Below are 21,028 nucleotides of genomic sequence, written 5' to 3'. Positions count from 1 at the left end.
TTTCTCTAGCCGTGGTTCTGGATGATGGAGGTGGCGTGCGTTCAACCACTTTCCAAACCTTGAGACTTGTCTCCCAGGCAAAGGCAAACAGCATAGTTGCAAAGGGCAAACACGCCCTTTGGATGCACCTGTGCCACGGGTGTCTCTCGGTGCTGTCGACGTGTTTTATACCAACGCAGCCCTTATAAAGAGATAAAAATCACGTTCAGAAACAGGCAAACTTCTGCTCAGAAATCTCCCCTTCGTTCTGACAAACTGGCTGCCATCCCGATCAACAGATTTTCTTAAACGGAACTGCAAACCAGAGCCAGACTTACTCTCTGCTGCCAAAGGGGATAAATAAGCGTGCCTGAATTCCCGCTTGCGAGCAAGAGCTGGCACGACGCGTCACCAACATCCCTCCACCCCCCAATCAAGCGTGGTTCGGCTTGGCGCTTGGGAGCTAGTGCTCCCCAACAGCCTAGCTGCAGGGGGCGGGGCCATGCCTTAGCCTCGCCCTTTTCATGGCCTCCAGCCAACTGGAGGCAGGCAGAGCTGCCGCGAGAAACCCGCCCCTCGCTCCCGCTCAGCTAATCGGGGCGGCGGGGTGGGGACCTCCCCGTTGACCCCGCCTCCCCGGCGCTGGGCAATTTAGAGCCGCGCGCCGGGCGGGAATGTAAGATGGCGGAGTAGCAACGCGAAGCGGTTAGCACTGAGTCTCTTGGCCGACTTCGGGTCCCGTCTCGGCAGCAGCAGTGATCGCTGGGCGGAGAGTGCCTAGGGTAGTGAGCCAAGATGCCGAATATTAAAATCTTCAGCGGCAGCTCCCACCAGGACTTATCCCAGAAAATTGCTGACCGCCTGGGCCTGGAACTAGGCAAGGTGGTGACTAAGAAATTCAGTAATCAAGAGACCTGGTAAGGGCGAAGTTGAGACCCCGACCGGCCTCACCTGCCGGGGCGGCGGGGTTGACGCCGGGGGGACAGAGGGTAGGGGGAATGGGGCCGCCGCGGGAGTTCTGTGCGACCCGGGTGGGGGGCTGGGGTAGGGGAAGGGGCAGCTCCGTGGCAAGCGTGCCCCGCGGGTTGTTTCCGTTATGTTACCTCTCGCGGGAGGGTCACGTTCATTCTCACCGTGCCGTGGGGTGGAGTCAAGATGGAGCGTGAGGCAAAGCTGCTGGGTTTGAAGGCAAGGGCTGGAGGACCCAAGGTGGGGACAGTGGCTGCCTAGAGCGACGGAAAGGGAAAGACGCTTAGCCTCAGCCAAGGGGACACGTGGCTTTGTCGCTTCGCTGTTGAGCCATCCAGACAGGACTGGGTTCGCTTTAACTCTTGGACCAGCTTGCTTGGGAGAACCTTACTGTGTACTGAGCCCTCCCGGTGTTTCTCTTAGAGTCTACGAAGCAGCTTTTCAATTCGAAATGGTGTCGGTCGGGTTTTGTACTGAGGAAAATTGACATTAGGTACCGAGGGCGCCAAAATTATTACTAAAGACTTCCGCTGGATTGGCAGGCGTTCGCTTTTCACATCTTTAGCATCACATCTTGAGAAGCGGAGCTCTATTGAAGTTAAATCTAGCTGCTCAGTTAAAGTGGTGCATCAACTCTGCATCCTGATTGCCAGCATCTCAGCTTGAGCCGTCCAGAAAATGTTAGGTAGGGAACCTTAGTTCTGGAATCCTTGACCTTCCCCAGTGCAGCTACTGGTACGGATGATACATACAGAAACCTGTTTTTCAGTTAGCAGACTCTATCCTGATCTTGTCCACTTCCCTTGGCCCCCGTAGAGAATTTAGGAAACAGTTTTATTATCCCTGAGTGTTAAGATAATGGAGGAAAGATAATGGAGTGCAAGAGCACAGTGCATTGCAGCTTGAATTTTTTTCATTGCCTTGCTAATTAAACTTGCTCCCTCCCCCCACTTTCAACTTCCTCCTGCACCTTGGGGGCCATCTTAGAGATAAACTTAATTACCTGAATTACATTCTCTTCCACCAGAATGTAGAATCTTCTGGTTCTGATATTCATACTTTGTGTTTCTTTGCCCTGTTGATCAAATCAGGACAGTGCCCACAATATCATGGGCACAGTCATCTGTTAAGGGGAAAGTTTACTCCAAACCCAAGAATCAGTTAAATTAGTTAAGGTTGCTTGCAGCATTTATTCCTAGATGCTTTTCCTTTTTCCTTTCTTTAAACTTACTACCCTAGTGTAACTCCCTTACCCTTCCTAGACCTGCTGATAAAAGCATTCATGTGTAGTGGACAGCTTCCTTCTGGATACTTACTGTGCCGCTGGTTGTGATGCAGATGATAGTGCAAACACTGACACAGTCTGTAACCAGGCAATAGCTTAGTCAGAAGAGGCTGGCCAAGCTGCTGTCTTTGGCTGTGACCACACCATTATGACACCATAATAAGAAGACATTACAGGATCAGACTTTGCCAGTGGCAGTATGGTAGGGGCCAAGAATGATTTTCATTTAGAGGGGTTTTCTCGCCCCCTTAACTCTGGTTGTTAAATTCTTTTCCTACCCTTCTAGGAAAAATACAAAGACTTTTTCTTTGTGTTACCCCTTCACCCTCTGCCTAATGCATTATCCTAGAACCTGAAGCTGTACTGGGAGACAGGGAGGGTGAGAATAATTTAGTGTTCTGACTCATCTGAATTCATCAGCAATCCCAATCTACTTTGGAGATCAGGCTGGTTTCATTTTTAAACAGCTGAACAATAGCATGCTTGAAAATCCTGGCTAAGATTAAGCCCAACGTGGAAAATTGCTGACTGGTTTGGTTTCCCTGTTTCAGGCTTAATCATTAGCTTTTTGGTTCCTTAGATGGTCTAAAATCTTCGTTGAACATAATGGACTATGTTACCTATGGAGCTTCCCCCTCTCCATCCCCCTCCCCAACCTTTGGCTCTTCTGCATGACTCCTGGTCTCTAAAGGACATGGACAGAGCGGCTCAGTGGGTACTCTGGGTCATCAGAGAGGGGAACTGCAGAGCCCAGCCTCAAATGAGCCAATTTTACTATCTGTACAATTTGGCAGAATATGAGGGGTGGTGCTCTTTTGAGCAGAGTGGCTTTTCTCGAGTCAAGATCATCCATTGCTATCCAGATATATAGGAAACATGCATACATACATACATACATGTAGGTCGGTGTCTCACACACACAGGTAGATAGGAGGGATTAGAAGTTCATGCTCTGGAATCAGAGAACCGGCATTTGAAATCTTTGCTTTTCTTTGCCCCAGTAATGTCATCTGTAAAGTAGTATCTACCCTACCCATGGAATTATTGTGAAGATTAAATGAGATAGGAGTAAAGGAGAACACTGTCCCACACAGTAAATGCACAGTGAATGTTGATGAGAAGTGGAAGTGATTATATGCAGAAAATGTGGAAAATACAGAAGAGGACAAGGGGAAAAAAAATCCCAAATAATCCTAGCACCCACGATCACCTGTTCACATTTTCAGCTATGACCTTCCAGATGTTTGTGTGTGTTTAAGTACTTTTTCAAAAATGTAAGATGTTTGGGGCACCTGGGTAGCTCAGTCAGTTAACTGTCTGACTCTTGGTTTTTTGGCTAAGGTCATGATCTCACGGTTGCATGATCAAGCCCTGCACTGGACTCTGGTCAGTGTGGAGTCTGCTTCAGACTTTCTTTCCCTCTCACTCGTTCTCTCTCTGTCTCAAATAAATAAAAGAAATCTCTTATAATATTGAGGTGTCCTAGCTTTCATCACGTAGCAATATTTTTTGAATAATTTCTCCCCTTAATGTTTAGTGCACATGGTTTAAAATAGCTGTAGAGTCTTGTCCTATGGTTTTACCATTATTTTAGATAACCAAGTCCCTACTAGTAATTTCCTATTATTAATGCTTTTATATGAAAACATTTGAACATAAATCTTTGTCCATTTCTTTTTTTTTTAAGATTTTACTAATTTATTTGACTGAGAAAGAGAGATCACAAGTAGGCAGAGTGACGGGGGAGCGGGGGGGGGGGGGAAGCAAGCTCCCCACGGAGCAAAGAGCCCGATGGGGGGTTCGATCCCAGAACCCCGGGACCACTACGTGAGCAGAAGGAGAGGCTTAACCCACTGAGACACCCAGGCCCCTGTGCTTTATCCATTTTAATCCCCTCAACCCTGCTGAGAAGTTACTATCCCCATTTTACAGGTGAAAGAACTAAGATTCAGAGGTTAAGTAATTTGCCCAACTCTAGGTATTACTGTTTAAATTTTTGCTGATAAATTATCTCATCTGGCTTTTAAAATTTTAGTATATTCAAAAGGTTTTTTTTTTGTTTGTTTGTTTACTCTCTTCAATAGTGATAAGGGCCTTTGGTTTATTTCGTTACTCTGGATAGGCTGAGAGGGGGACGACTAACTTCGGTTGCCTAGGATTTTCCTAAGAATCATATCCCCTGGTTAGTTAATCCCTTGCATTTTGCACATGCCAGTGTCTCCGTCTGAATTCTTGAGATTTTTCTTAAGACTACTAATTGCTTTCTAGATTTCAGTTGATTTCCTTCTGTGTAGCCTTCCATGCTAGTTGGATGCACTTAACACCTGATGCTAAAGGAAAAGTAAAGGAAAAGCTAGTTTTCTCATTGGATGGACATAGCCAGTCGGGCCTCACTAGGAGATTGGGAGAATGATTGGCCCAAAGCCACTTGGAAAACACACCATTAGCTAGAGGGAGAGAACATGGGATGTTACCCTTTAAATTGCTAAACCAGGTTTTTCCACCTGATAGAGTATATTAAGAGCAAACAGGTTTTAGGCACAGCTGTTCTGTTATTAGTCTTTGCCTAATTTATCATCTCTTTGACTTAGAGGAAGCCATAAGAAAAATACTATATTTTTTTGAGGATTCCTTGAACTGTTTCTTGACTGAGCTGTATAATCTGAGTGTAGGTTGCAGGCTTTTTAGGCTTTAGGAAAATGTGCACTACAGTACTACTGGAGGGAGGGATTGATCTTAATTAGCGAGATCAGTTATGCACAGTAAAATAAGGCAATGTCCTACTTTACTCGCACCACTTGATTTTGATTTATTTATTTCTTTGAGAGTGGGCTCACAAGAGTGCATGAGTGGGGAGAGGGAGAGAATTCTTCTAGCGGATTCCCCGCAGTGTGGAGCCCTGATGGAGCTCCATCTCACAACCCATGAGATCATGACTTGAGCTGAAACAAAGAGTGTAAAGCTCAACCAACTGAGCCAGGCACCCCTGCACCACTTTATTTTGAATATTGTTTAATAAAGAAAATTTCCAAGTTACTAGATACATGCCTGGTCATAACACCTGTCTGTGCTTGAGGGTAAGTTTTAGTACTGAGTTTGGCTCTGGGAAACGGCTGAATGGCTGGGTGATACAATAACACAGAAATGTTCCCAGCGACTGTACAGGGTAGTGAGCTGGTGCTTTTATAAAAATTATTTTTCAAACCTCTGATGTTAGAATATAATTTCTAAAAGAATCACCTCTACCAAAGTATATTCAGCAAATGGTCCTGATGTGTAAGTTGGCAGTGATAATTTAATTTTACAATTCATACCTTATCTGCTTTCAAAAAAGGATTTGAAGCATGTTTCATGATGTGTCACATGTCATGTGTGTCACACGTACAAAAATTTCACTAAGTAGATGCATTAGAAGCCTTCTAGAACAAAGGACTTTTGTAATCATGCCAAGAATTTGGCATAAAGTGATTACTGAAGTTCAGTGTTAATTTAACTGTATCCCTTGACTTCCTGGTAGCCAAAGGGATAAAGATAAAGACATATGCAGTGGATCATGTAGTTTTTATTTTCATAAGATACTTTAGACACTTCCAAGCACAAAATTTTAGGAATTTTATGGATGGGATCCTTAAATAGCGATATTGAGTAACATAAGGAACAATGTAAGCAATTTTGTGGGTGAAGTCAGGATTCGGAGGCTTAACCAACTGAGCCACCCAGGCGCTCCTTTTAGGTATTTTTTTATATTGACCCCGGTAATTGAGGCATTTTTGAAGAGGGACGGCATCATGGTCTATGGATATTGCTTTCTGGTCTTACTTGAAAATAAGAAACCTTTGAAATAGAGACTTAGCCCTTCTCTTAATGCTCTCTTGGACCACTTGTTAAACTACTGTTCCCCTAGCTTCTCATCAAACAACCTGGTTCTGGTTGAGTGAACATCTGGACCATGGATGATACTCTGTGTTCTTGACTGAAATAAGAGCCGTAGGCCTCCCGCATATCAGATGTAGAGACTACCGTTGACTTTATTGGAAATCATTGTGCCTGACTTTGGTTCTACTCCTGGGAAATGAAGATCTTAGTCAAGGAGGTGATGCGGTAGGGGCTCTCACCACAAGAATTTTGAGTTTTGAAGTTGCTCAGATATTTGAAGTACCAGGTCAAGACCCCGGAATTGTGCACCATAAAACGTAGAAGGAGCTCTTGTAGCCTGGAACTTCTCACAGGGTGGGTGGGCAGTGTGAGTAAAGGAGATGTGAGAAGTCTCTTTAAACACCACTGCCTGTTAAAGGAGACCAGCACATGGTCTCCTCCGGGAGGTGTTATTCAGCCTTGTCTGCTTGTGGTTTGTAATTTTTTAATACTCTTTTTTATTTATCCCAGCATATCCCAAAATAGGGTAGTTTTAACACTTAAGTGACATTAAAATTGAGATACGTTGTTCCTTTTATTTATACCATCCTCACAATAGAGTGTATTTTATGCTTCTAGCATATTTCAGTTCAGTTCCTCACACTAGTCACATTTCAAGTGCTTGGTAACCACACAAGTCCAGTGCCTCCCAGATTGAACAGTGCCATTCTAGGACCTACACTTTGGAAACGTGGAAGTTGCTCTCCCAGAAAGCCCCTCCTGGCTCCCTCCTCCTTGTCTATTTGAATTTTTGAAGAGTGTCTTCAGAAAGCAGTTTTGGCATTGGCATAGTTAACATTACCGACAGAGTCTATTGCTTTTTAAGGCTGATCCTTGTGATTAATAGATGGCAGTTCACAGGGCATCTGGGTTGGTCAGTCGGTGAAGCGTCTGCCTTTGGCTCAGTCATGACCTCGGCTCCAGGGATCCAGTCCCACATGGGGCTCCCTGCTCAGTGGGGAGTCTTGCATCTCCCTCTGCTTCTCCCCGAGACTCGTTCTCTCTCTTTCTGTCTCTCTCAAATAAATAAGATCTTTAAAAAAAAAAAAACCAACTAGCAGTCAGTTAAGCTAAACCAGGGTCCACAAAATTGCCATATTGTTCATTAGGTTGCCTCTTGTATCAAGATTGCAGGATCCTGCCATAAAATTCTTCGTAACTCTCCCCACTCTGGTGGGCCCAACAGGTTGTGGTTCTACCCAAAACAAAATCTCTGCCAGCTGGGTATCTATCTGTGGAAAGGGTATGAGCAGATTTATCAAAATCCTAAAGAAACAGGTTGGACCCACTTGCCTCTAGTGTGAAGTGAGTTACTTTGTGAGGGATGATGGAAGCCAGGCTTCTGAATCTTCTCAGTAGCGCACCTGCAGAAGGTTTGCATTCTGACTCAAGTGAGTGGCTCTCAAGGGGCAGCTGAATCCTGAGGGGGTGCTTACTAATTCACTGTGTCCAGAAGAGCACAACGGATCTGGTCCCTGCCTTCACAGCTTGCAGTCCAAGGGAACAGATAACCATTAACAAGTGGGTAAAAAATAAACCCATAACAAGTCATGATAAGTAGTAAGTTGTGAAGGTAGTAATTGGGGAGGGTCACTTTGTTAGGGAACATTTCAAACAAACAGAAGCAGAGTAGTATAATGGTCTCCTCCAGTATACACATCACCCACCCAGATCAGCAGGTATCAATTACTGGCTTTAATCTTGTTTCATCTATCAATCTCCCCTCCCAAATGCCTCCCCACAATTATTTTGAAACAAACATGCATGTTCTATCACCCATATGTATTTCAGTAACCACGATACCATTTTCTTGCCTAAAAAAATTAAGAGCACTAGGGTTCCAAATTTCCCTGTTTCGTAAATGGGGGAGGCCTTGCTTTCTTGAATAGGCATGCAAATGAAGCTCATATGGCACAATTGGTTGATTTTATTTATTTTTTTTTAAAGATTTTATTTATTTATTTGATAGAGATCACAAGTAGAGAGGCAGGCACAGAGAGAGGAGGAAGCAGGCTCCCTGCTGAGCAGAGAGCCCGATGCGGGGCTCGATCCCAGGACACTGAGATCTTGACCTGAGCCAACGGCAGAGGCTTTAACCCACTGAGCCACCCAGATGCCCTGGTTGATTTTATTTTTTAAGATTTTTTATTTATTCATTTGAGAGACCAAGTAAGAACACGAGCAGTGGGGAGGAGGGAGAACTCCCCACTGAGCAGGGAGCCAGACAATGCTTGGCGCAATCCCAGGACCCCTGGATCATGACCTGAGCTGAAGGCAGATGCTTAACCCACTGAGCCACCCAGGCACCCCGGTTGTTTTTTTTTTAATTCACTTTTAATCTTTTGGTCCTCAGGGATGTCACCTTTTTTTCAAATTAAGATAGAGGGCACACTTTGATTGTAGACCTGAGAAATAAATGAGCTGCTCACAGAAAGACCATTCCAGGTAGTGGGATGAAGTGCAGGGCACTGACGTGAGGAGGGATGAATACAGGGAACTTAGAGGAAGACAGACCATGTGACTGCTGCATAGTAAACTAGGGAGAAGATATTTGGAGAAGAGCTATTTATCAAATCAAAAAACCGAGTTTTCCAGATTCCCTCACCGTAGTACCGTAGTTTCTCAGAACGTAATCTAACTGGACAAGAGGGGCGTAATGCCCTTTGTTGTTAAAACCAAATTTCACAGCAGTCGTAGATTCACATGTAATTGTAGGAGATGATACCGAGAAATCCTGTGTACCCGTTTCCCAGTTTTCCCAAGTCTCCCAACCAGAGTTCTTCCAAACTATAGTTTTTTGGCAGAACTGTAGTGTTAATGCGAGAGGCATGATACTGCCCTTGAGGCAGTCAAGATACAAAACCATCTTGTCACCACAAGGCTCCTTCCTGTTGTAACCACACCCACACTTCTCCCTCTGTGTAGTTTCCTTAGCTTGCTTTTGTCTGCTTTGGGTGTCTCGCAGATACTGGCCTCTTAAAATGTAAAATGCGTTGCCTCATCTGTGTTCTGGAAAAGATGGTGCACAATTTGTGTTCATTCTTCAAATGTTTGGTAGCGCTCTCCAGTGAAGCTGTTTTCTGGTTAGTCTTGTTAGAGGTTTATCTTTTTTTTTTTTTTTTTTCAAAATTTTTTGAAGTTTATTTAACTAATTTCTGTACCCAACCTGGGGCTCAAACCCACGACTCCAAGATCAAGAACCACTGAGCCAGCTAGGTGCCCTGAGGCTTATCAGTTTAATTCCCCTTACCCCAAGAGTCAGCTTTGTGTTTCATTGGTTTCTCACTTTTGTTTTCCTGTTTTCAGTTTCACTGACTTCGCTCTTACGGTAATTTTTTTCTGCTTACTTTGGGTTTATTTTGCCCATTTTCTACTTTATCGGTATAGGAACTAAGATTATTGATACTAATTTTTTTTTTGCTTTTTTAAAGGTTATTTATTTATTTGAGCTAGAGAGTCATGAGCAAGAGGGAGAGGGAGAAGCAGACTCCCTGCTGAGCAGGGAGCCCCACGTGGGGCTTGATCCCAGGACCCTGAGCCATGACCTGAGCCAAAAGCAGACACTTACCTGAGTCACCCAGGTGTGCCTTATTGATATTGATTATTGAGAAAATAATGCACTTTTAATGTGAGGCTCCCTGGTATAAAATACTTCTTGAATTCAGTGCCTGAAGGTTTATCTCCAGATACTCCAGACCAATGTGTTTTCTTTTTTGTTCTGGCTACCAGGAATCTCAGCCTCCCTGTTCTCATTGATTTCTGGCTTGATTTTTACCATTAGCACTTATTTTTCTTGTTTTGTAATATAAACTAATCCCATTCTTTTTAAAATCAACTGTCGTTTGGATTGGAAAGGAATAAATATTAAATAATTATCTTCTGTATCACCTGCTTCTGGCAATGGAATTACCTCCCGTTGAAGTTTTGCTCTTGATCGCTAGAAGTCATCAGCTCTCTAGCCTAGTCCTGATTGATACACACTACATACTGTACACACACATCCGCAAATAACCCCCACCGCCCCTGCAGGTTTAATTCGGGAAGTGGTTTTGCTGTGAGGTGTCACGGAGGTTATGATTTTTTAATCCTAAATTATTCTTGGTAAGGAATCAAGCCTGGCTGTTAAAACTTTCTTTTTATGGTAAAGTATAGCCCTACTCCATAATTCCTGTGGAATGTTTTTTAAACAAGACTTACTAATTGGACAGAATACAGTTAGCATAAAATGGAGGCAAGGGCCACATCTGTTTTGTTCTCCATGTGTCCCTGGCACTTAGCACTGTGACTGGCATATGAACATGGACTATTTGTTGAGTGCAGTGCCAGTGTGGTAGATGTATTGGCTTCTGCAGAAGGCATCATTATAGAACAGTAGTGACTCACTCCTTACGTGATCCTTCTGCTTTTGTTCTGGGTGGATTGTGACAGTCACAGATTTTGCATGCACATGTCTTGTTCCTCTCTATAATGAGATACAGGCAGCTCACTGAAATTACGTTCCAAGTACTTCTGAGTGCTTTAGCCAATCTTCCTGCCACATCACATGTAAAAGTAGCTATTTGTATGGCATACTGGAGTAAACTGAGTCAGTAGACTGTTTTCAGTACAGGGGCTCTCCCAAAGTGAGGGGATGTGTCCACATGACCCCCACTGGGCTGTAACCCATGAACAGCACAGTAGTAGGGAAGGTGTACTTTTTAGACCTTGCTGTCCATAGAAGTGTAGTATAGTGCTTTAAAATCTCTTGTTTTTTGTGGCTCCTGGGTGGCTCAGTGGTTAAGCCTCTGCCTTTGGCTCCGGTCATAGTGCTGGAATCTGGAATCAAGTCCCACATCAGGCTCCCCGCTAAGCGGAGAGTCAGCTTCTCCCTCTGACCCTCCCCCGCCATGCGCTCGCTCACTCTCTCTCTCTCTCTCTCTCACTCTCTTGCACTCAAATAAATAAATAAAATCTTTTTAAAAATTTTAAATAAAATATCTTCCTTGTTTTTGCTTTCCTTCCTTTCTCGTTGTAGTGTGGAGATTGGAGAAAGCGTACGTGGAGAGGATGTCTACATTGTTCAGAGTGGTTGTGGCGAAATCAATGACAATCTAATGGAGCTTTTGATCATGATTAATGCCTGCAAGATTGCCTCAGCCAGCCGGGTTACTGCAGTCATCCCATGCTTCCCTTATGCCCGACAGGATAAAAAGGATAAGGTGGGAGCAGAATCTCCTTTAAGAAAAAAAAACAAACAAACTTTTTTTAATCATATGAAGCACTTGCCCAAAGTCACAAAAACTCCTTAATCCTCAGACCCATATGTAGAAGATGTATTACTTTTTTACCACACTCTCATAGGTATCACCCAGTGTTCAGAAACAATTGACGTGGGGTTGGTTTATATAAATCAACACATTCATAGTCTGTGTTTGTTCCACCTATTCATATGTGACTTCCAGTTAGTTCAATGCGACTTTTTCATTATGTCAGTAGGACTAAGCACCAGCTACCATGGAGGAGAATTATTTTTTAAACTCTAGTAGCTCCTCTGGGACCCTCTCAGGGTTCCAGCTGTGACCTCTTCATCAAACTTGGAAGTCGGTTACACGAATGCTTAGTCTCATTACACACATACACATCTCACCTCATTTGTCTGCTGTATTAGAGGCTAAGGTAATACACATAAAACTTTGCCAGGACTGTTGTAATAATCGGTGCTTAGATTTTGCATACAATGTCTAGGAGAAGGCCAGATATTTTTATTCTGAGAGAGTATAGTGCTCCCACAGAGTAAAGCGCAACGCCTTTGCTGTTTTATAGTGCAGCAGGTGTATTTGCCTGTTCTTTTTTAAGTCTGCCTGGTTTAAATAATTGAGCATTGCAACACTCGATAGGCTGAAACTATGCACATTGAGTTAAGAAAACAAAAGGTAGGAAGGTATTTTTCTTTTCGGAAAGCCTATCCTGATTTGGAAAAGGGATACTCCACTTACTCTTCATGCTAGACTGAGCTACTCATGAAGTCAGTGGCCACGGCACTTTCTATGAATTTCCTGGCAGCACAGTGCCTTGAACCTAGTAAATGCACATTAAAGGGATGCTTCTCCAGCAAATGAATTGTTTCTCAAAAAGGCTTGTTTGGTTTTTTTGTTCTTCTTTCCTCCACCTCCATTTAGAGCCGGGCTCCAATCTCAGCCAAGCTGGTGGCAAATATGCTGTCTGTAGCAGGCGCGGATCATATTATCACCATGGACCTGCATGCTTCTCAGATTCAGGTATCTGGAAGCGAAATAGTGGGCAGTAGAAAGGGGGTTGGGGAGGAGAGAGCTGATAATGCTGGAGACCGCAGAGGAGCAAAAACCTGCTCAGGTGCCGCTCAGATTAACCAGTACACTGACACCGCTGCAAGCACGCTCACCGTCAGCATACTTCCTGACCTTAGTCTCTGGGGTGGATGGGTAGGGGAGGCTGGCTGGGATTCGGAGAAAGAGCGTTGGGTTTGGGTTCAGACCTGGTTTGAATATTGGCTCTGACAGTCAGCGGCTTTTGTAACCTTGGGCAGGTTATTTTAACTCCTCCCGAACACACGCTGCATTGTCACTGTGAGTACGAAATTTATGGTGGAACGCTGGCCCAGGACAGGTACTCAATAAATAGGAACTGTTACTGTCATCATTAAATTGAGAGGCACAGCTATTGGAACCTACTTCCTAGCATAAACCCAGAGAAAGGGGAGTGGAATACTACCTTCTATTTTGTACTATTTAAAGGGACTTTCAGATCCTCCTCGGAGGCTTGTGGCAATCCAGTGAGGTACCGGAGTAGGTGATTCTACCCATTTCATAGAAGAGGAACAGATTTGTTGAGAAACACAACTAATTAATAGCAGCTGGAATTAGAGTTACTCTGTGTGACCATTTATTATAAATACATTTATATTTATATATTATATTTATATATTTATATTTATATTTATATTTATATATTTATATTTATATTTATTATAAATACCATGTATTATAAATACATTACTAGCTTCTCTAACTGGTTTAGCAGTTAGCTCTTGCTCCCTAACAAACCAGCATTTAGTGGCATAAGGCAGTATGACCTCACGAGTCTACACATTGACTGGGCTGTTCTGGTATCGGCTGAACTTGGCCATGCTTCCCAAGGGCTCACTCATGTCCCCTTCCTCAGTTATGGGTTAGCTGAGGGCAGGCCTTGCCCATCTTGGCTGGACTCTCTTGTGCCGCCCAGGTTTGAGGAAGCCATTTTTAGTCTCCTCCACCAGGCATGCCTCCCAATCAATCTGAACGTTACAGGAAAGTATTCGTTGGGCAGATTATTATTAACCTCTTTGTATTGGTCATTTATAAATGGAAGTGCAGAAAAACAAAGCAAACACGACTCAGCTTCTTTCTACAGGGCTTTTTTGATATCCCCGTGGACAATTTGTATGCCGAGCCAGCTGTCCTGAAATGGATAAGGGAGAACATCTCTGAGTGGAGGAACTGTACTATTGTCTCACCTGATGCTGGTGGAGCAAAGAGGTATGGCTGGAATGCATATTATTCTCAAAGTGCTGGGGAAGTCGTTCAGACAATTGTGTCAGAAAGTGGTATTTTTCTTTCTTTTTTTGTAAAGATTTAAGAGAGAGAGATAGCGAGAGAGAGCATATGGGTGGGGGAGAGAGGGAGAAGCAGGCTCCCTGCTAAGCAGAGAGCCTGGCCCAGGGCTCAATCCCAGGACCCTGGAATCATGACCTGAGCCGAAGGCAGGTCATAACTAACTGCCCGCCACTGCCCCGCAGTTGCCCCAGAAAGTGATACTTTTCTAGCAGGTGACAGTTTTTAAGTACAGTTGACCCTTGAATGACATGGGGGTTCAGGGTGTCGTCCTCCCCACCCATGTGGTCAAAAATCCACATAGAACTTTTGACCACCCCAAAACTCAACTCCTGACAGCCAACTATTACCTGGAAGCATTCCCAATAACATAAACAGCTGATTAACCCTGTTGTATTTGATGTGAATTACATAGTATATTACAAGAAAGCAAGCAAGAGATAAGAAAATGTTACTGAGAAAATACGTTTTCAGTACTCCACTGCACCAGTAGAAATCGGCTCTTAAGTGGACCTGCATAGGTCAAACCCATGTCTTTCAAGGGTCAGCTCTACTTCAGAGTGGGTGGAGCTGGGGCACAGGCTGGGCATAGTTTTACTAACCCTCTTTTACTGGCCTGAGTCACGCCTGAAAGGCAGGGCAGCACAAAGGGGGCCCTTAAATAGTTACCATGTTGTAGGCTTGACTGAAACCCATGAGTCAGCTTGGCACTGCAGAGCTAGCCACACCACTGGGAAGCGATCCAGAATGATGGGAAATTGGGATTTCTAATGAGTGGCACCCGCTTTCAAACTACGTGCTATTAGTGGACAAGTAGGCGTTTTTCCTTGCCTGATGATGCTGGTGGTTAGACCATTTTCATTCTGGCATGAAGATAATAAGCAGCAAGGAAAATAAAGTGGAGTAACTTTATTTAAAAACTTTATTTTAACATTTTAAACAAACTGATTGCCAAGGATTACCAGTTTAGGGGCTTTACAGTTCACCTGGTGCAGACTGAGCTCTTGATTTCCTTGGTGTGTCACTCAATAGTAATGCGTTCAAAAGGAAAACACGTGTTCTTCTTGTTGGTGGAAATAGAATGAAGAAGCTACAAAACACAGATGATTAGGAAAAGCTAATTCAGATCCTTCTGAAGCCACTCAGATTTTCAGTGACTGTTTCCCAACAACCTTATTACTTCACTAACTTCAGCAGAACCACCAAACTGAGAACTTGGGTTCCGTTATTCAGCCAGAGGCATGGCTTCATGAGTCCCACGTAATTGCTAGTTACCATCTATAACAGCGGTGCGCCTAAGAAGCATCCCCCTACTGGTAGTTGTCAAACTTGTCTTAACTTGTTGGCCAATATTTTCCCATCTTGCCATGGGACATAGAAAATAGTCATGTTTGATTTAAATAAATAATCAGGCAAGCTTTTCTTTCCAAAGCAGGGTACAGGAAAACTGCCTTCAGTAGGTGACTCTTTTGTGTGTGTGTTGATAATGTTCTTACAGCAGTGGAGTGTTTTCAGAGTGAGTGGCTGTTATCACTTCTGCCTTGGTAGGGTTTTCGGAGTATACTGGTGGAGATCCCCGTGTGCTGGTGACTTGCAGTTTCTCCCCTCAGGGGTATAGGGAATGACTTTTCCAGCCCTTCTGCTTTGTCGGTCATTGAGTTTGTTGGCCATCGAGTCTGGACGGTTGGGGACACTTGAGCTAATTTGATCATGCATTTGTTTTGGATAATAAATGTTCCAAGCAGATGGGTTATTCTTGATGTTCCTCTTGCCCACCCAGTAGTCAGGGAGAGCACAGGGTGTGGTCCCTAGGTCAGGGTACAGATGCCATCCAAGTTGTGGTTTGGATCTTCTGTGTTCTCTGTGACAGGCTCATGCATTCTCCCCTATCCAGCACAACACCAGTCACGTGACCATAGTCATAGCAGAAACCAGGCATAATGCTCTGGTTGGAGCAGTGCTGCATTTAAAAAAAAAAAAAAAGACCCAAGGCACAGGCTTCTTCGTGGATGGGGGGAGGATGGCACAGCAGACCACGGGCCTGCATGCCATTTACACTGAGCAGCTCGCTGTCATTTATGCTGAATCGATTTCTGGTTGAGTGAATTATTATACGGGACTTGGTCATTAGCGATCGGTCTTCCTGTCCCACCTTCTAGTTCGGTTTGTATTATTGTGTAATAGCAAAATGAGACTGACGTTTTGACTTGGAGATACTTTGGGCTGTGCGGCCAGATGTCCAGTTTTCCTGGTTAATTGGTATAACTTTCTTTCTAGCGCTCCTAAAAGGAACTTCCAAGCTTGGTGTCCAGGTACAGTTGACATTGACAGTTGGTGGAGCACTGAGGGGAGTGTGGTGAGAGCACAGGCATTCTGACTCCTCTCCTGCCAGGATCAGGTTCACTTCTCACAACATCCGCATGTCAAATTGGGCCAATCTGTGCACTCGCGGCCTTAGTTAATGACGTCTTCTCTCTCTCCCCCTTCTGCTGCCAATCTATTAAATGAACGTGCCTTCGCATCCTACTGCTTCCTGGGACTGGTGAGGCATCTGGCTATCCCCCGCTCGCTGTAAACCAGAATTAATTATAATCGAAGTCTGACTAATACGCTCATAAACTGCTCTCAGGATAGGAGGCTTTAGTCTATAAAACCCACTTTGTGCCTTTGGCCTCTGAGAAGCCAATCAATGAAAGCTCTTTTCTTCCAGCCCTGGGAACAGTTTGGTTTCAAAGAGTGTTCCCTCCCTCTCCCCGCACCTCCCTGCCGGAAAACAAGCCCATCGTTTAGTCCCTGTCTTTCGTCCTTGGGTTTAACTTCGAACACCCTGTTTTGCAGAGTGACCTCCATTGCAGACCGGTTGAATGTGGACTTTGCTCTGATTCACAAAGAACGGAAGAAGGCTAACGAAGTAGACCGCATGGTGCTGGTGGGAGACGTGAAGGACCGGGTGGCCATCCTAGTGGATGACATGGCTGACACCTGTGGCACAATCTGCCATGCTGCTGACAAGTGAGTGAGGAGAGGTGGGGCCGGTGGTAAGAAGGGGAACACGTAGCCCGCTGCCATCTCAGTGCCTTACGCCAGCGGATTCTCATGGAAGTGAGTCGAGGGGGATGGTAACTAGCTTTGGGAGATTTATCACCTGAGGCTTGAGTTGCAGTGTGCATACGTTAATGAATATTTCCCCCCATATCTCCTGACTTTATTATGCTAAACCATACAGAGTATAAAATTGGCCGTTTTGAACATTAGGTGTACAATTCAGGGCCGTTAATTACATCGGCAGTGTCGTGCGACTGTCACCACTTTATTTGCAAAATGTTTTGACCACTCTGAATACTCAACTTTTTGTTTGTTTGATTGTTTTAAAGATTTTATTTTTATTTATTTGACACAGAGAGAGAGGGAGACAGTGAGAGCAGGAGCACAAGCAGGGGAGTGGGGGAGGAAGAAGCAGGCTCCACGCTAAGCAGGGAGCCCAATGTGGGGCTTGATCCCAGGATGCTGGGATCATGACCTGAACTGAAGGCAGATGCTTAACAACTAAGCCACCCAGGTGCCCTTGAATAATCAATGTTTGGTAGTTTTAAAAAACAAATTAAGTAGATATGTATGGGCCTGAAAAGATAGGAATTGGCCCTTCGTACAGATTGGAATTGTGGGAGTCCATTTATGCATTTTGTTTTTATAAATACAGTGCAGTACTAGAAATGTATTTTCCTTGTGATTTTCTTTTTTTAAGACTTTATTTATTTATTTGAGAGAGAGAGAGCACAAGTGGGGGAGTGGCAGGCAGAGAGAGAGGGTGAAGCAGAACTCCCTGCTGGGCAGGGAGCCTGATGTGGGGCTCAATCCTAGGACCCTGAGATCATGACCTGAGCCGAAGGGAGACAGTTCACCAACTGAGCCACCCAGGTATCCCTTGCCTGCACTGTTCCAAGCTGTGCCTTCACTCTCTTCATTCTGCTGCTAGCCACCAGTCTCTTACCTCCCCAGTCCATCTCTCTCATTGCCTCCCCACTAGCTGATCTATCTGAAACTAAGGCTAGAACCCATCACTCCTCTCCTTAAAAACCTTAAGTAGCTCCCCATTGCTTATAATCCACACGACTGTGGAGAGCCTTGTTTCTCCTAATTTTTTCTTAAACTCGGGGTATCTGTGCCATGCCCAGGGCCTGGCATATAAAAGGGGCTAAGAAAGTGTTCGTGGGCTGAGCAATTCCTGATTGGGATCCTGGAGTACACATTGATAAAACTCATATCGTCCTTGTATGATTAAGGTGACCCTAATGCCTATAGCAGATCAGCTCCCTGAAATGTCTGTTCATTACCATGATAGTTTCTTGTTCCTGGTTTACTCTGGTGCAGGTAAGTGTCCCTCTTTGGGTTTTGTGGTGCTGCATCTTTAACATACGGCTTCCAAGATTATTTTAGAAGACATTTCCAGTTTTGCCAGCCAGAAAGAGAAAACAAGAGCATGGAGAATCACCATGGAAGATTCTTCTAAGCCCAACCAGTGGTATACATTGCATCTGCCCACATTCTGATAGCTAGAATTAAGTCACAGGGCCACTCCTAACTTTGCAAGGGAGGCTGGGAAATGTAGTCCAGCTGTGTGCCCAGGATAAAAAGGCGATGGATTTTGTTGAGCCTAGCAGTCTTTTCCAGTCTTAATTCGTTAATCCGAACCTGTTCAGGTAAGTTCTTAGTCCAGTTATTTCTCTTGCTATGAACTGAATCATGTCCCCCTAAAGTTCACTGGAAGCTTAGGACTTCCAGTGATGGTATTTGGAGATGGGGCCCTTGGGAGAGGTAACTAGGTTTAGATGAGGCCATGGCAGGAGAACCTTATGATGGGAATAGTGCCTTTGTAAGAAGAGACACCCAAGAGCTGGTTCCCCCATGCATAGGTGCACACAGAAGTCATGTGTGAGCACACAGTGAGAGATGGCAGCTGCCAGCAAGCCAAGAGAAGAGGCTTCAGGGTGACAGCTACCTTGTCACCACCTTGATCTTGACCTCTAGAACTGAGAGCAAGATGTGTTTTTCTAAGGCACCCAAGTTCTGATAAAATCCCCTCCCCCCTAACTCAGGCCCTTTAGTAACAAGTGAGACAAGTGAGTAATCCAGAGCAACTCTGCGTTTTCTTCTAGACTTCTCTCAGCTGGAGCCACCAGAGTTTATGCAATTTTGACTCACGGAATCTTTTCTGGCCCAGCCATTTCTCGCATTAACAACGCATGCTTTGAAGCAGTAGTTGTCACTAATACCATACCTCAGGAGGATAAGATGAAGCATTGCTCCAAAATACAGGTGAGGAGGGGACTCTTGCAAAAGAAGTCTCTGTGAGGTATTTTCAGGAGGCGGTTGCCTGTGGCGAGTTGGGGGTCTGGATTCTGAAGATGTCCTCTTTGCCCTTAAGGGCTGAGTCTGTCATCAGGACCTGTGACCCCAAAGGGAAAAAAAAAAAAAAAAGCACGCTTAAAAGTTCAGATTGCAAGGCGAACCTCTGGAGGACAGAGGACTCTCTCAGTGATGGTGATACACACTCCACTTTGCAAGTCCATGCTTTATTTACACTGTGCGTATGTCACTCTTAGCTGTTGGCCCCTGCAGACACAGTGGGAAACCTGTGAACGGGGTGGGGTACACCCCTCAGAACTTCAGTGTCTCAGAGCCTGCTATGGAAACAGCCTAAGTTAATTACCTAGGGTTCTTGTTAAAACACAGATTCCTTGGCTCCATTTGAGACCCACAAAACCAGGAGGTCCTGGGACCACTTCTTTAATTCCCCCAAGTAATTATTTAAGAGCTGTTGTGCTGAAAGAACAAGGCCTTGCTTCATTAAAAGTGTGTACAAGAATCCCTTGAGTCTCTGAACTTCATGTGGAGAAATACTATGCAGAATATAGCTGGGGTGGCTCACGAGGGGACGCAGCCCTGTGCTGCGGTCTGAAGGGGAAGGCTCCCTGTGAGGCTGCTCACCAGTGTCGGCCAACGGGTCGGTCGTCTGTGTGCCACTAACCTGATGCTCCTCTTGGCTCCCGCAGGTGATCGACATCTCCATGATCCTGGCAGAAGCCATCAGGAGAACTCACAACGGGGAATCCGTTTCCTACCTGTTCAGCCATGTCCCTTTATAATAGAGTAACCGCTGAGGCTTTTTACAAAGTGAACCCCACCCCCTGTTTTCCCTTGGTATTTGATGACAAATTCCACAGAAGGCCCAGCTTGCTCCAGCCAAGCTTTCTAAACCCCTCATCGGGTGTATTAGTATTTCTCCTAAATGTAGAGAAAGATGGATTGAGACGAACTGCTGCGATTTTCACCCCCCCCAACACCCCCCCTCGCCTGCATTGTCTCATTCTGGCTTCACGCTGCTTTGAGCCTTGTAGCTTTACCTGTAGCCCAGCAGCGAGATTTCAGGCTCTGGAGGGCGCTGTGCAGGGGTGTTTGAATGTGGCCCGGGGAGGAGGGGGGAAAGCACAGACTACTTTGCATGTGAATACTTCAGGGTTTCCTTGGTTCAGAACTCCTGGCAACAGAGCCACCCCGGTTCCCCCCTCCACCCCCAGCCTGTGACAGGTTCTCAAAAGTCTCTGTGAAATGACAGCAAGAGCCCTAGGCAGCCCCAGCTTGGGCCTCTGAGTCCTGTAAGGCCACTCTCTGGAGGGGGTGGGGGTGCCCGGGGTTGGTTGGGGAGGCAGCACACAGGGCAATGACTGCTTCTTGGGAGGAAAAAGCCTGATCCTTCATCCCCTGCTCGGGGATTGTGTTGCTTGGATTCTCCTTTGTGGCCATTCCTTTCCATTTGGCTTGACCTTCAGCCATCTTGCCCTTCCCCTGGCCAGATGTCCTCCGGGCGCAAGTGGTCCCCGTACCAGTCTTCTGGAAAGCAAAGTCGCTTCCTGCTGCGTAATCTCTGACATTGACACGGATTATTTTTGTCATAGAGTAATGTTCCGTAGCCCGCTACCACCATGGTAGTAGGTTTTAGGTGGGGTCGTAGTGCCTTTTGATTAATTTAAATATTTCTTCCTTCCATCTCCTTGGTCTCTCCAGTGACCTGAGATTTCTGTTAAAAAGACTGATGTTATTGTCTCTTGTAGAGGAAACTAATAAAGTGTCTGTGTTTGATTTGTGGGTCCTTACCATGTCTGTACCGATCTTTCTGCTGCAGATTTGGTCTAAGGGGATCTTGCTGCCCAATGATAGCTCTTCTGCGTCTCTAGACTGTTAGCTGCATGGTTCAGCCAAGAGAAGACCTTGG

The 21,028-nt window shown here is 45.0% G+C and overlaps 1 protein-coding gene across 1 annotated transcript; it reads left to right on the top strand.

Moving 5' to 3' along the window:
- Positions 1–608: 608 nt before the first annotated feature.
- On the top strand, positions 609–20,895 carry PRPS1 (phosphoribosyl pyrophosphate synthetase 1). Its single transcript, XM_082717400.1, has 7 exons — positions 609–896; positions 11,163–11,346; positions 12,307–12,405; positions 13,556–13,680; positions 16,594–16,767; positions 18,912–19,071; positions 19,809–20,895. Exons 1-7 carry the CDS (start codon positions 775–777, stop codon positions 19,899–19,901), a joined length of 957 nt encoding a protein of 318 aa, XP_082573526.1. The 5' UTR covers positions 609–774; the 3' UTR covers positions 19,902–20,895.
- Positions 20,896–21,028: the final 133 nt, after the last annotated feature.

This window comes from Mustela nivalis (genome assembly GCF_964662115.1).
Source record: "Mustela nivalis genome assembly, chromosome: X".
Lineage (NCBI taxonomy): Eukaryota > Metazoa > Chordata > Mammalia > Carnivora > Mustelidae > Mustela > Mustela nivalis.
The sequence above is the reverse complement of the archived record's forward strand: the minus strand, read 5'-3'. Positions and strand labels throughout refer to the sequence as shown.

Bases quoted from the DNA above. Each gene is read 5' to 3' on its own strand.
- PRPS1 (XM_082717400.1), top strand. From the start codon at position 775: ATGCCGAATATTAAAATCTTCAGCGGCAGCTCCCACCAGGACTTATCC. The intron at 13,681-16,593 runs GTATGGCTGGAA...CCTGTTTTGCAG, and splicing joins GATGCTGGTGGAGCAAAGAG to AGTGACCTCCATTGCAGACC. The intron at 19,072-19,808 runs GTGAGGAGGGGA...TGGCTCCCGCAG, and splicing joins AGCATTGCTCCAAAATACAG to GTGATCGACATCTCCATGAT.